At 36.0% G+C, this 13,893-nt stretch overlaps 1 protein-coding gene across 1 annotated transcript; it reads right to left on the bottom strand.

The window, feature by feature from the left end:
- Positions 1–7,942: 7,942 nt before the first annotated feature.
- Positions 7,943–8,623, bottom strand: LOC127128627 (histone H3.2-like). Its single transcript, XM_051057993.1, has one exon. The coding sequence runs from the start codon at positions 8,542–8,544 to the stop codon at positions 8,134–8,136; it is 411 nt and encodes a 136-aa protein (XP_050913950.1). The 5' UTR covers positions 8,545–8,623; the 3' UTR covers positions 7,943–8,133.
- Positions 8,624–13,893: the final 5,270 nt, after the last annotated feature.

Genomic DNA, 13,893 nt, shown 5'->3' with positions numbered 1-13,893 from the left:
GAATACTCAGGCCACTACGGTGTCCTTCTTCAAGAATACTCTTCTTAAGCTCAGTAACATCCGGAATACACACCCGACTACCAAATTTCAAAATACCATTCTCATCAACTCTGAATTCACCACCTTGACCTTGATTCACTAAAGTCAACTTATCAACCAAAAGCATATCGGATTTCTGACCCTCTCTGATCTCATCCAGAATACCACTTGTTAACTTCAACATTCCCAGTTTAACACTATTGTGAGTACTCTCACACACCAAACTCAAGTCTCTAAACTGCTCAATCAAATCCAATTCCTTAACCATTAACATAGACATATGTAATGATTTCCGACTCAATGCATCAGCCACTACATTTGCTTTACCCGGATGGTAATTCAAACCAAAGTCATAATCCTTCAGAAATTCTAGCCATCTCCTCTGTCTCATATTCAGCTCTTTCTGATCAAACAAATACTTTAAACTCTTATGGTCACTGAAAACCTCAAATCTTGATCCATACAAGTAATGCCTCCACAACTTCAAAACAAACACTACAGCTGCCAACTCTAAATCGTGCGTCGGATAGTTCCTTTCATGAACCCTCAGCTGTCTCGAAGCATAAGCTATAACCTGCTTATTCTGCATCAACACACCACCCAAACCCAACAATGAAGCATCACAGTAAACTTCAAATGGTTCCGACGAACTCGGTAACGTCAAAATAGGAGCAGTAGTCAACCTTCTCTTTAACTCTTGGAAACCTTCTTCACATTTTGAGTCCCAAACAAACGCTTGCCCCTTTCTAGTCAACATTGTCAACGGTAACGCCAACTTAGAAAATCCCTCAATGAACTTCCTATAATAACCAGCCAAACCAAGGAAACTTCGAATTTCAGCAACAGACTTCGGAGCTTCCCACTTAGATACCGCTTCTATCTTAGAAGGATCAACAGCAACACCACCTCTTGAAATCACATGACCAAGAAACTAACTTCTTCTAACCAAAATTCACACTTAGACAATTTAGCAAATAACTGCTTTTCTCGTAGAACTTCTAAAACCACTCTCAAATGCTCAGCATGCTCTTCTTCAGATTTCGAATACACCAAAATGTCATCAATAAACACCACAACAAACTGGTCTAGGTACGGATGGAAAATCCTATTCATATACTCCATGAATACTCCAGGCGCATTAGTCACACCAAAAGGCATTACAGAATACTCATAATGTCCATACCTTGTTCTGAAAGCAGTCTTCTGAATATCCTCAGTTTTCACACGTATCTGATGATACCCAGATCTCAAATCTATCTTGCTGAACACACTCGCACCAACCAACTGATCCATCAAATCATCAATCCTCGGCAAAGGATACCGATTCTTGATCGTCACTTTATTCAGTTGCCTGTAGTCCACACACAACCTCATAATACCTTCTTTCTTCTTAACCAACAACACTGGTGCACCCCACGGTGACACACTCGGACGAATAAACTTCTTATCCAACAGATCTTCCAACTGACTCTTCAATTCAGTTAACTCAACAGCAGACATACGGTACGGAGCCATCGATATCGGTCTAGTACCAGGTACCAATTCAATCGAGAACTCAACTTCACGCTCTGGCGGTAACTCATTCACTTCTTCCGGAAACACATCAGGAAAGTCACACACCACTGCTAGATCACGAATTACCAGTTTATCTTTAGCCTCTAAAGTTGCCAACAGCATAAACAACTCTGCCCCATCTGCCACTTCCTCATTCACCTGCCTGGCTGATAGAAACAGACTCTGCCCTTCCTCAATCTCAGGAAATATCACCGTCTTATCAAAACAGTTGATATAAACTCGGTTAAACACCAACCAGTTCATACCCAAGATAACGTCAATCTGCACTAACGGAAGACACACAAGGTCTATCCCAAAATCTCTACCAAAAATATTCAAAGGACAACTCCAACAAACCGAAGTAGTAGTCACTGAACCCTTTGCAGGAGTATCAATCACCATACTTCCACGCATCTCAGATATCTCTAACTTAAGCTTCACAGCACAATCCACAGATATAAAAGAATGAGTAGCACCTGTGTCAATAATAGCTATAAGAGGAAAACCATTAATATAACACGTACCTCTGATCAAACGATCATCTGCAGAAGTCTCAGAACCTGATAGAGCAAAAACCTTGCCTCCTGACTGATTCTCCTTCTTCGGCTTCGGACACTGGGGACTGATATGACCCAACTCTCCACAGTTGAAACAAGTTACAGTCTTCAATCGGCACTCTACAGCCAAGTGACCACCTTTCCCACACTTGAAACACTTCATCTCAGCACTGGTACACTCATGAACACGATGTCCAGCCCGACCACATCTATAACATTTAGCAGGAGCACTAGAATCTCCCCCACTAGGCCTCTTCATCCCACTCTGTCTCTGAAAACCTTTGCCAGCTGCATACGGTTTTCCACGATCAATTTGATTCTTACCTTTCCTATCAACCCTTTGCTGATAGCTCTCTGCTCTAGCCTTGGAATCCTGTTCGAAAATCCTGCAACAGTCAACCAAATCAGAAAACACCCTGATCCTCTGATATCCAATAGCTTGTTTGATCTCAGGACGCAACCCGTTCTCAAACTTCACACATTTCGAAAATTCTCCAGCAGCCTCATTATAGGGAGTATAGTACTTTGACAGCTCGGTGAACTTCGCAGCATACTCAGTAACCGACCTGTTACCCTGCTTCAATTCCAAAAACTCTATCTCTTTCTTTCCTCTGACATCTTCTGGAAAATACTTTCTCAGGAACCTTTCCCTGAACACAGCCCAAGTGATCTCAGTATTCCCAGCAGATTCCAACTCAGTGCGGGTAGCAACCCACCAATCATCAGCTTCCTCTGACAGCATATGTGTACCGAACCTGACCTTCTGGTTATCAGCACACTCAGTTACTCTGAAGATCCTCTCGATCTCCTTCAACCACTTCTGAGCACCATCTGGATCGTATGCTCCCTTGAACATTGGAGGATTGTTCTTCTGGAACTCACTCAGTTGACGAGCAGCTCCCATTCCTACAACATTTGGGTTCCCTCCAAGTACTCCAGCCAGCATACCCAGAGCCTCAGCAATCGCAGCATCATCTCTACCTCTTCCAGCCATCTCTATTCTGAAAACCCAACAAACTAAAACAATAAGTACTGATAGGGTTACACAACACCTATCCCGTACAGGGAAAACAGAATAATTACGACTCGACACGACCGACTATGCTCTGATACCACTAATGTAACACCCTTCTAACATACCCCAAAAATTTAATTACAATAATAAACATATAATCAGAGTGATAGTGCACCAAGGGTGTCACACAAACATTCCACACCATTTAAACAATATAACCATCATGCTCTTTTATTTAAAGTTAAATATAAAGTATTTGCACAATTACGCAGCGGATAGAGATCAACTCAATCATGCAAAACATGTAACATCACATGTAATTTAGTTCAACAACAACAACAATAATAGTCAAAGTTTTCCCGCCCGATGTTACATCTATCAGAGCATGACCCACTAGGGAGACTACACTAGACTCCAAGCCTTTGCTTCTACTCAACTCATTTCTCGTTACCTGAAAAATAGTTGTAAGGGTGAGTTCCTCAATCAATATAATAAGCATTATAAAACAACATGTAATGCCAAGTAATTAACACATCAATCACCCTAATTGCAATACACATTCAGTAATAGCTCATTGGCTTAAACATCATTCTCAACATCAATATACAATACCAGTATAATCTCAAATCATACTTAACAACAACACAACACACGTATAATATTGGAACACATCCATTCATATTATACGCCATACATATTTTTATGCAATGAGACTTTACACATGCGGTACCGACTATCCTTGAACATCTAGTTCAAGCTCACCGATCCCTCCGGATACGGCTACTAAGCTCACTAGTCCCACTCATTGAGATCTAATGACTCACTCACTAATTCCTCACCATGGGAATTAGCTACAGCCCCAAAGGCTAGACTATGCAAGCTAATCATCTAGCATGCAAACATCAACAACAATTCACAACGATTCACTCACCAATTCCTCACAATGGGAATTAGCTACAGCCCCACAGGCTATGTCATGCACACTAATCATCTAGCAATGCAGCATCAACAACAACTCACAATGGACATATGCTCACACTTTAAGCCATACGACAGTCCATTCACAAATACATGCATAATATATACATTCACAACATTTTGCATATCATCATACATCATCAATACATGTATCAACACATCATCAACACATATATAAAACACCTCCTCAACACATGTATGAAACACCTCAGCAACACATGTATAAACACTTCTTCTGCCTTGCTCGCTAGGCGAGGCAGTGGCGAAGCTCTGGTTCGCTAGGCGAGCTCAAGGCGAACAGCTCCAGGAAATTGGTAAATTAATTCGCTAGGCGAGCTCAAGGCGAAGGTAATAGCGAACTCATTCTGTTTTGGTGAAAAACACAGCTAGCACTCACTCGCTAGGCGAAGCTCCAGCGAGTCCACATCGAACATTACAGTAGCAAAACCTCTCAATCTCGCTGGGCGAGGTTGAGGCGCGTTCCTTCGCTAGGCGAAGGTTATGTTCGCTAGGCGAACATGACAGTTCACCAGACGCGTTTTCTTTGGGCAGGGATCTCATGTGCCCATTCCAGACCCTCCCCACTCAAACTTACTCGTCGCCATTCATCACCAATTTATCGGTTTGATTACACACACAATTATCAATTTGATTACGGTTTTCACTCAACCTATTCATCACAAATTTTCAGCATTCCAAATCCCAATTAGGGTCGATTCAACGGTTTCTCACTACCCATTACATATTATCCCATAATACCCATTAATCGACGATAAACCCCCCTTACCTGAGTTAATCCGGCAAATCTTTGAGCTGCAAGCCTTTCCGTTCTTCTCCAACTTTCTTCCTCTTGCTCTGCCTCTGCCCTTTTCCTCTTCTCTGCAGTTTCTCTGTTTTCACGTGAAAACACTTCTTTACCAAATGGGATTCTCTTTCCTCATTTCACACTTATATATTTCCAATAATAATTATTATTCCAAAATAATTAAAATAATCCAATAATAATAATCTAATTATTTAATTAAATTAATAATATACTATTAATTCAATTTTTTAATAATTATTTTATTTTATTGGGGTGTTACAGAAGCAGCCCTATGATGTACGAATAAATCATATAACCACTCCAACTTGTAATATGACCCCCTGCAGCTACGAACATGTGATTGTGCCTGACCCTGTGACACTCTTAGGTAGTCAACAGCAAGTTCAACAGCTAGCTCTTCAGTCACATCCTGAGGACTCCAAAAGATACCCCTAATGGGCAAGTGAAGTAGACATGTGACATCATCTAAAGTAATGCTCATTTCACCAAACGGCATGTGAAATGAAGATGTCTCTAGATGCCATATTTCCACAAATGCAGAGACAAGATTTGTGTCTATCTTGTTCAGACTGGTTCTCTGCAGTGAAGCTAAACCGGATCTAGATACTTAACTCTCTATCTGTGGTGGAAGAGCCAATGGAACCATAAAAGTCAACTTCAGTCCATGTCCGGCAACCTTCAACTCTTTCTTTGGTCCTCTTTCCTAAAAACAATTAAAACACATATTAGAAAACAAATTATAAAATATTCAACTATTATTCATTTTCAAATATAGCCCGTTTACTTACCTCACCGAACCATATATGTCGAGCAACATGATGCTCGTACTTCACCAAAAGAGACGTATCGTATGGCCCTCCTGGATATCCAGTCGGCTCAGCTGCAGCTGCAGATGAAGATGCACCCCGGTCTAACGTGCGGACTGGAATCCGGCCATCTGCACCTCGTCTTCGAACCACTGCAAAAACAATGTTTAAAAAAATAATTAAAATTAAAAAAAATAAATAAAAAAATTACGTACCGGAACACTTCAAAGAAGAGTTCCGGTTAGTAAAAAACACAAAAAGCCTTCCGGAACACTTTCTTAAAGAGTTCCGGTATACATCATCCAAATCGGAAGTCTTTAAGAAATGCTTCTGGTATACAACTATACAAACCGGAAGACTTTCTAAAAGACTTCCGTTTCAGTGTCCCTTAAAGACAACAAACCGGAACTCTTTATAGAAGTGTTCCGGTATACAATTAATGAACCGGAAGACTTACTCTTAAGTGTTCCGGTATACAATGCAAAAAAGCCAAATATTTGTCTTCTCCGGAAGTCTTCTACGAAAATGGTAAAAAAAAATTGAAAGGGAAAATATACCCTATTTATATGAGGGTATTTTGGTCAAAAAAATTTAAATGTAGGGGTGTGGGTACAATTGTAGGGGTATAGGGTAAAATTTTCCGAATATGAATACTTTAATCACAATTTGGTTTTGTCCTGGTCTGATCCTTTAACAAACTATAATGATTCAATTTGATTTGATTTTGATCACATCGCATCATCACAACTTAATATTTTTCTCAATATTTAACAAAAATAATTAAGTTGGCTAACGAAATTATTTTTAAGAGAATAAATTAAAATGTTTATTAAATAAGAGACTAAAGTGAAACTTGAAACTAAGTTAAAGAAACTCGTAACTAATTAAGCCTATAAATTACCACCGATCTTCCCAAGAAGGGTTTAGGGTTAAGATATCTAAGGAAAGAGAATTTCATTAGAATAAGTTTCTTTAATTGAGATCATAAAAAAAAATGAATCATGTTATAGACTTGCTAAAAAATGTTTTTTAACTTAAAATAAAAGGAGCGGAATAGAAATAAATAAAATGAAATGAATCGGAATGAAAATTTCATTACATCGTTTGAGTATTTTATGATTGGAAAGAGAATTTGTTTAGAACAATTCAATTGTGATCATAGAAAATAAATGAGTTGTGTTATTGATTTGCTACAAAATGATTTTTAATTTAAAATGAAAGAAACGGAATAGAAAGAAGCAAAATGAAATAAAGCGGAATAAAATTTTTATTACATTGTTTGAGTATTTTAGGAGGGAGCAAGACAAAATTCTCCATCTTCTAAGGAGTCATGGGATGGCCGGAGCAACAACTCCCTTAAACTTTAAGGATTAGAAGAGAGACATCAAATACAACAATTATTATGGGGGTACCTATAAGGTTAGCATAGAGACAAACAAATTAGTAGATATTGGAGTTAGGAGGGAGACCAGATATATGGAGTGAAGACAAACAAATAGTAGAAATAAGTGAAGTGAAGACAAACAAATAGTAGAAATAAGTGGAGTGAAGACAAAAAAAAAAAATTCTCATAATATTTTATCAAAAATCATGTTTTTATCCAAATCATTAAATTCAAAAAAATTCTTAATAACTTCTTTCATACTATTTGTAAATCTTTTATTCTTAATAACTTCTTTCACTCCACTTATTTCTTCACTCCACTTTTTTTTTTGTCTTCACTCCACTTATTTCTTCACTCCACTTATTTCTACTATTTGTTTGTCTTCACTTCATATATCTGGTCTCCCTCCTAACTCCAATACAACAACTCCCTACTATTTTTTTTTGTCTTCACTCCACTTATTTCTACTATTTGTTTGTCTTCACTCCACTTATTAATTCTATTTTCCATCATATTCTCTACTATTTGTAGTACCCCAACACTCTAATACTATTTTCATTTTATATGGTCAAGTTTTATCACCCATCTATCACAAAACCTTTATCTCTTGTACACTTATTTTTATTTTATTCTCTTATTGGTAATGAGAAATGTTTTCTTAAAAACTGAAGATTTAATTAATTTCATAAGTTTTGATAGAAACGGAAAATTGCCTTCCATTAATCAAACATATAGATATGTTTCAAACCGTCTTAGAAATGAAAACAAACAACACAACTAATATCAAAATAATAATATCTAGTAAACCGCATTTTGATTAATTGTTTTTCTCTGTTACATTGCAAATTGAACAGAAAAACAAATTACTCAAATACAATTAAGAGAAACAGACTTTATCAACTTTCAAGATTCAAAAACTGGTGCCTAGCCGTAACAGTGCGTCATCTACAGAATATGATTCCCTTCAATCAAATCTAAGCCCTCTCTCCTCTGATTCTACGAGCAAGTTGAATATCCTTAGGCATAATGGTAACTCTCTTAGCGTGAATTGCACAAAGGTTAGTATCTTCAAACAAACCAACTAGATATGCTTCAGCAGCTTCTTGAAGTGCAGAAACAGCACTGCTTTGGAATCGGAGATCTGTTTTGAAATCTTGAGCGATTTCTCTGACTAATCTTTGGAATGGAAGCTTCCTGATGAGAAGCTCTGTGCTCTTCTGATACTTCCTGATCTCTCTCAAAGCAACTGTTCCTGGACGGAATCTGTGTGGCTTCTTCACTCCTCCGGTCGCCGGAGCAGATTTACGAGCGGCTTTTGTTGCCAACTGTTTCCTTGGAGCTTTACCTCCGGTGGATTTGCGCGCGGTTTGTTTGGTACGAGCCATTTCGATCGGAACGAAAACAGCGAGAAAAATAAAATTGAGAGAGAGAGAGAAGAAGGAAAATATGCGATGAAAGGGATGGAAGTGTTTGGGTAATATATAGTGAATGAGGGAAAAGCGGGAGTTTTGGATGGGAAGACGGTGACCGTAGATTAGAGTTTATATCTACGGTTATGTGTCTCTCGGAGATGGAATATGGGATTGCGATCCGTGGCATGTGAAACTATCCAATAGAATTATTTGGTCAACACTTTGTTCACCTTTGTTGCACTAGCTTTATTGGTTTTTGAATATTTTAAATTAAATAGTATAAAATTTTAACTAACCAAATCATTTATTTTGACAAAAACTCTTATATATTTGTTTGGATGAAGAGAGAAAGTAAAAGCAAAAGATGTGAAAAGAAAGAAAATTAAAGAAAAGGTAGTGAGTTTGAAAATAATTAGAAAATGGTGTGCACTAATCTCAAGTTTTCCTTGCAATTTTTTTTTCCGTAAGTTTAACTAAATCTCAAATATCATAATTTAGCTTTATAATAAAAATCTTTATCTAGTTAATGATATATGATTAATAACTATGGAAGTTTTTGAAATATATAACCCACAAATATTGGACTCTTTAACTAATATCAATGCGTCATGAATTTTTTTTAACATACATTACAATGCGTAGAAAGAAATCATGATAATCGAACATTTTTAGTCTGTTTGTATCGATAACATGCATTTTATTATAGAATTAGAAGTAAGAAAATTGGACGAAGACGATAGTGGATTACGATCTCTTGAGCGGTAAAGTGGGGGTACCTATAAGGTTAGCATTATATCGCTCAAGTCATTATAGGGAGAATTATAGCAGAATGAAATTGTGTTTAAAAAATCATTATCTCGATTAGAAGCCTCCTATATATATAGAGGGGAGAATAAATAATCAGTTATTTGCTCGATGTCCTTTGTAGATGGTCGTTTGGTGTATTTTACGCTTATCTCTTAGAACCATCCGAGTAATTACCTTCGTTATTCGAGAAGGATCTGATAATAATGAAGTTTTTTCGCATTACAGGCTAGATCATAATGGTCGGCTTTATTCTTATGGGGTTCTTTCGCTCGGACCCAACATATCATGAACATTGTAAGCCTTATTATTTCCAAGTTTAACGACTCTTCCTTCTTTTCCCTCCAAAATCATAAAATATTTTTTCCTTAGACACATGTGATCAGAGCATCTTAAGTTTATAACTCAATTTTTCTTGTTTCCAAACTTGTTACCATTATAACACCAACACTTTCCTAAACATTTTCAAACAACTATAATTTGAACAAAATCACATTTGCTCCCTCTTTCGGGATAATCCTTCTTGAAGTGACTGATTATACGACAAGTGAAGCATTTAAACTTTAACATATCAAAAACTTAGGACTTGAAGTTTGACTTAGATCTCTTCTCTTTCGGTTTTCTCTATTCCTTCTTCTTGAGTCTCTTTGATTTTCTAAAAGAAGATTCAAGTTGTCTATTCTTTTGGTAAACTTATTAAGTGTGTTATATTTATGATCAATTTATTTGTTTAAATACTTCATTGTTCACACTTGAGAGGTTTAACAAGATCTTCATGAGAAGATGAATAGCTTATTAAAATAATTTGTTTCCCTTTAAGGCTGTCTATTTTTGTCAATAGGTTTTTATTTACTATTTCAATTGAAGAAATAATTTTCTTGGAGGTAGAGACAACGTGTTTTAATTTAGTTGATTCTTTATTAAAAAAGATTTGCATGTGCAGAGTAATTCATCATAAGTAAAATATGAAGTTATCTTATTATCTTTCAAATTCGTCATAAGACATATGTTTGCTTTTTCTTCATTTCAAGACTACATATTGTTTTTCTTCCAATTCATGTATGGTTTCTTTGCTTCTTTTTAAGGTTTTTATATTTTCTCAAGTTTTTATTTTGCTTGTGTTTATGCTCTGGTTGTGAAGGCAATTCGATTTTAAATTCCCTTTCTTTCCACATTGATAGCTAGATGGAAGGAACAAGGATATTCATTCATTCTTATATTGAAAGATGTGTTGCTTATCATGCTTTATGAATCTTTTGAATTTTCGAACAAGACATGTTATACCTTCATATAAATTAAGTCTTCTTCATCAACTTTTAGGGCTAGTTTTTTCTTTCTCTTGTCACCTTCTTCATCTTTAGTTTCATCTCTTATTCCTATGACTTTCCAAATCTATGTAGAACAAGTCCCTATATTCATAACTCGTAATGAATTTTGGTTGTTAGACGTAGTTTAAGCATCTAAAGACTTTTATAACTAAATCTTCATTCATCGCGTTTGTGACTAATGATCGCTCGACTTTATGAGTCGAATTTGGGGTACAAACTGCAAGTGCACAGTTCTATCGCGTAGTTTTAAAAGATATCGATCCCACAGGGACTTATGAATCGATATACCGTTATCTAAGGTTACTACGTAAAGCTAAGGTGAATAATGGTTGATTGTTTGGGGGCGAAGCTAAAAACTAAACTAAGATCTAGATTAAATATTAATAAAGCGGATATCGGTATGTAGTTCGTCGTAATTAGGGAATCAATTCTTTGTCGGTTTCTTGGTTTTAAAATAAATCGTTTCAGTTAACTTTATTGATTAAAGGTTTTATCTCAAACTCTCGCTCTGTTGAATAAACCATGATTTTATGTTAATGTAGCTGTCACTTATAATTAAGTCAAAAACCACTTTTTGAAAGCAATAAAGTTGCAGAAACTCTTTTTAAGAAAACACTGACCGTTTTAAACACCCTTATCTCAAACTCTCGCTCTGTTGACTTAGGTTATACAATTAAACCTGAATGCTTAACTCTCGTCCTCACATTCAATCTTTAAGAATACTTTTTGGAAAAGGTCAGAATTTAATTAACTCTAAAACTTGCTCTCGCCCTGATCTAGAATTAATGCCTAATTTACACTGTCCAGTTAAAACCTCAAACTCTCGCTCTATTGATTTTAACTTCTTTATGTCTTTTACTTTTGTAAAAAATCTTGTTATTAAACCTGTAAATTGAGACCGTAAAAAGATTGATTTTAATTTTAAGTTTAATTAGACCGACTTAGTCTTGATCCCTTATTCCGCTTACTTTACATACCGATATCTAGGCGAATTAGTCAGACATGCTAAACAAACAAAAATACATATCATGCATAAACAGACTCATCCCAGGCAGATAATATAAATAATTAATAAAACAAAGCATTAAATAATGATTAAAGAACCTGAATGCGTTAAACAATAGTCTTGAACACTCCACCACAAGCCGGTAGGATTTGTTCTCGGATTCTTCAATTAAACAATAACTTAAACCAAGGAAAAATAAAAAAAACTAGATTCTAACGTAAGGTTAGATCCGGTAAAAGTTGCACAATAGTTTCCGGTGTAGAAACTATTGTGCGAAAAGAATTAATTGAATGCTAGAAAAGAAAATAGAATTGCAAAAAGGTAAAACAATAAAAATTCTGCAAAGTAATACTATAAAAATATAAGCCTAAACGGCTGGAAGAAAAAAATGAGAGAACGGCAAAAGGCGTGGAAAATCTCCGAACCCAGAGCTTTCCCAATTAGCTGCTATTTATACTGCTACTTGTGTAACGGCTTTCCAAGGGTTTCCGTATGCGCGGTCTTTTCGTTCCGAGGGTCAAGCGTGGAAATAGCTTTCAACGTGGTCAGTTGAGTTCCTAGTGCCAAAAATACAGGGGAATGGTGTGACGTGCGTCACACCATGTGTGACGCTCGTCACAGGAGTGTGCTTAGTGTGACGCTCGTCACAACCTTTGTGACGCCCGTCACAGGTACAACGTGCGTTTTCTTTGGGTTGGGCTTGGTCTTTGTTATTTGTTTCCTTTTTATTCCTTTTTACACCTCCTTTTCTTCCCTTTTTCACTTTTGCTTCAAAATGGATACCTGACATAAATAGAAAGGAAATACCGCATAATATCTGATAAAATGAGATAAATTAAAGTAAATGATAATATAATCTAATTGAATTAAGTCCTAAAATGTGATATAATTTCATGTTATCAAACTCTCCCATACTTAGATCTTTGCTTGTCCTCAAGCAAAATACAGTATAGAAATCGTTTTAAAAATTTAGCCAGATGAAATTTCAAAACACACATCAATTCGTAATAGGTTGCAATTGGATTTTGTTTAGAAGCGACTTGAGTTAAATCTTGATATCAACAACTACCGTCACAACCTAGATAACCCTGCCTTGTGCAAATCAGTTCAAGTACTGCTATTATAGCTATCCTGGTTCCCTTATTCTTATTTCACCCGTTTTCATTCTAGCGAAATCACATTAAGCCCTTTATCTTTTCGCGCACATAGTGGAGTAACCGATTAGTGATTATGATCCCCCTTTTAGCTAGAAGTTCTGGTACATAAGTCGGATAACTTTGTTATTCAGTCCAATGCAAATTGCGGGGGATCGAACCGTAGTCCGCCCTACCGAGTTCAGTACCAGATACCTACTGAACCAACTCATAATGGATCTTTCATATTGTGTTTTTGTATGATCTGCAACCTTTAGATTAAATGATCTGGTAAGGATCACCTAATTTAATTAGTGCATTTCCTGATATATATTTATATATATATATATATATATATATATATATATATATATATATATATATATATATATATATATATATATATATATATATATATATATATATATATATATATATATATATATTTTTCGTTACTTTGGGAATCATCCACTTATATTCATCGGCTCTCCACGTAGTTTGCTATTAAGATGGTGCTGACTTCTCGTATAAACTACTTGGGGTTACTATAAAACTAAAAGTTCAAGGAATCGGTATAATAGGTACTTATCCTGATCTAACATGTTGAGGTTCTCAGAGCGTTGTTATGGTAATGATTTTGTTTTGATTTCACTCAAGTTTTATAAAATAAGCAACCTTTATACTTATTTGGTGTGTTAAATTTTTTTTTTTTTTTTTTTTTTTTTTAGTAATTAAAATAACAATGGAGGGAAAGGTACATACTTGAAGAAATGGAAATAGAAAGAACATGGTTTCCCCCCCATACTTAAACTAAACATTGTCCCCAATGTTTTAAGGAAATGAAATACAATATGGAAAGGAAAGAGAAACTACAACTAAGGTTGTCTTCCGCCTCTGGTTCTTGGACCTGGTGATCTCTGACGTAAGTCTAAGTTGTCGAACCTGCTGAACAACTCAGTAAACCGCTGGTCGGTTATGGCATTTCTAGCATCCTGTTGTTGTTGCATTTGATGCATTATCTGCATCATCTCGATATTCTGTGCCTGCATAC

The sequence above is a fragment of the Lathyrus oleraceus genome, chromosome 3 (assembly GCF_024323335.1).
Source record: "Lathyrus oleraceus cultivar Zhongwan6 chromosome 3, CAAS_Psat_ZW6_1.0, whole genome shotgun sequence".
In the NCBI taxonomy this organism is placed as follows: domain Eukaryota; kingdom Viridiplantae; phylum Streptophyta; class Magnoliopsida; order Fabales; family Fabaceae; genus Lathyrus; species Lathyrus oleraceus.
This window is presented reverse-complemented; position numbering and strand designations above follow the sequence as displayed.

Bases quoted from the DNA above. Each gene is read 5' to 3' on its own strand.
- LOC127128627 (XM_051057993.1), bottom strand. From the start codon at position 8,544: ATGGCTCGTACCAAACAAACCGCGCGCAAATCCACCGGAGGTAAAGCT.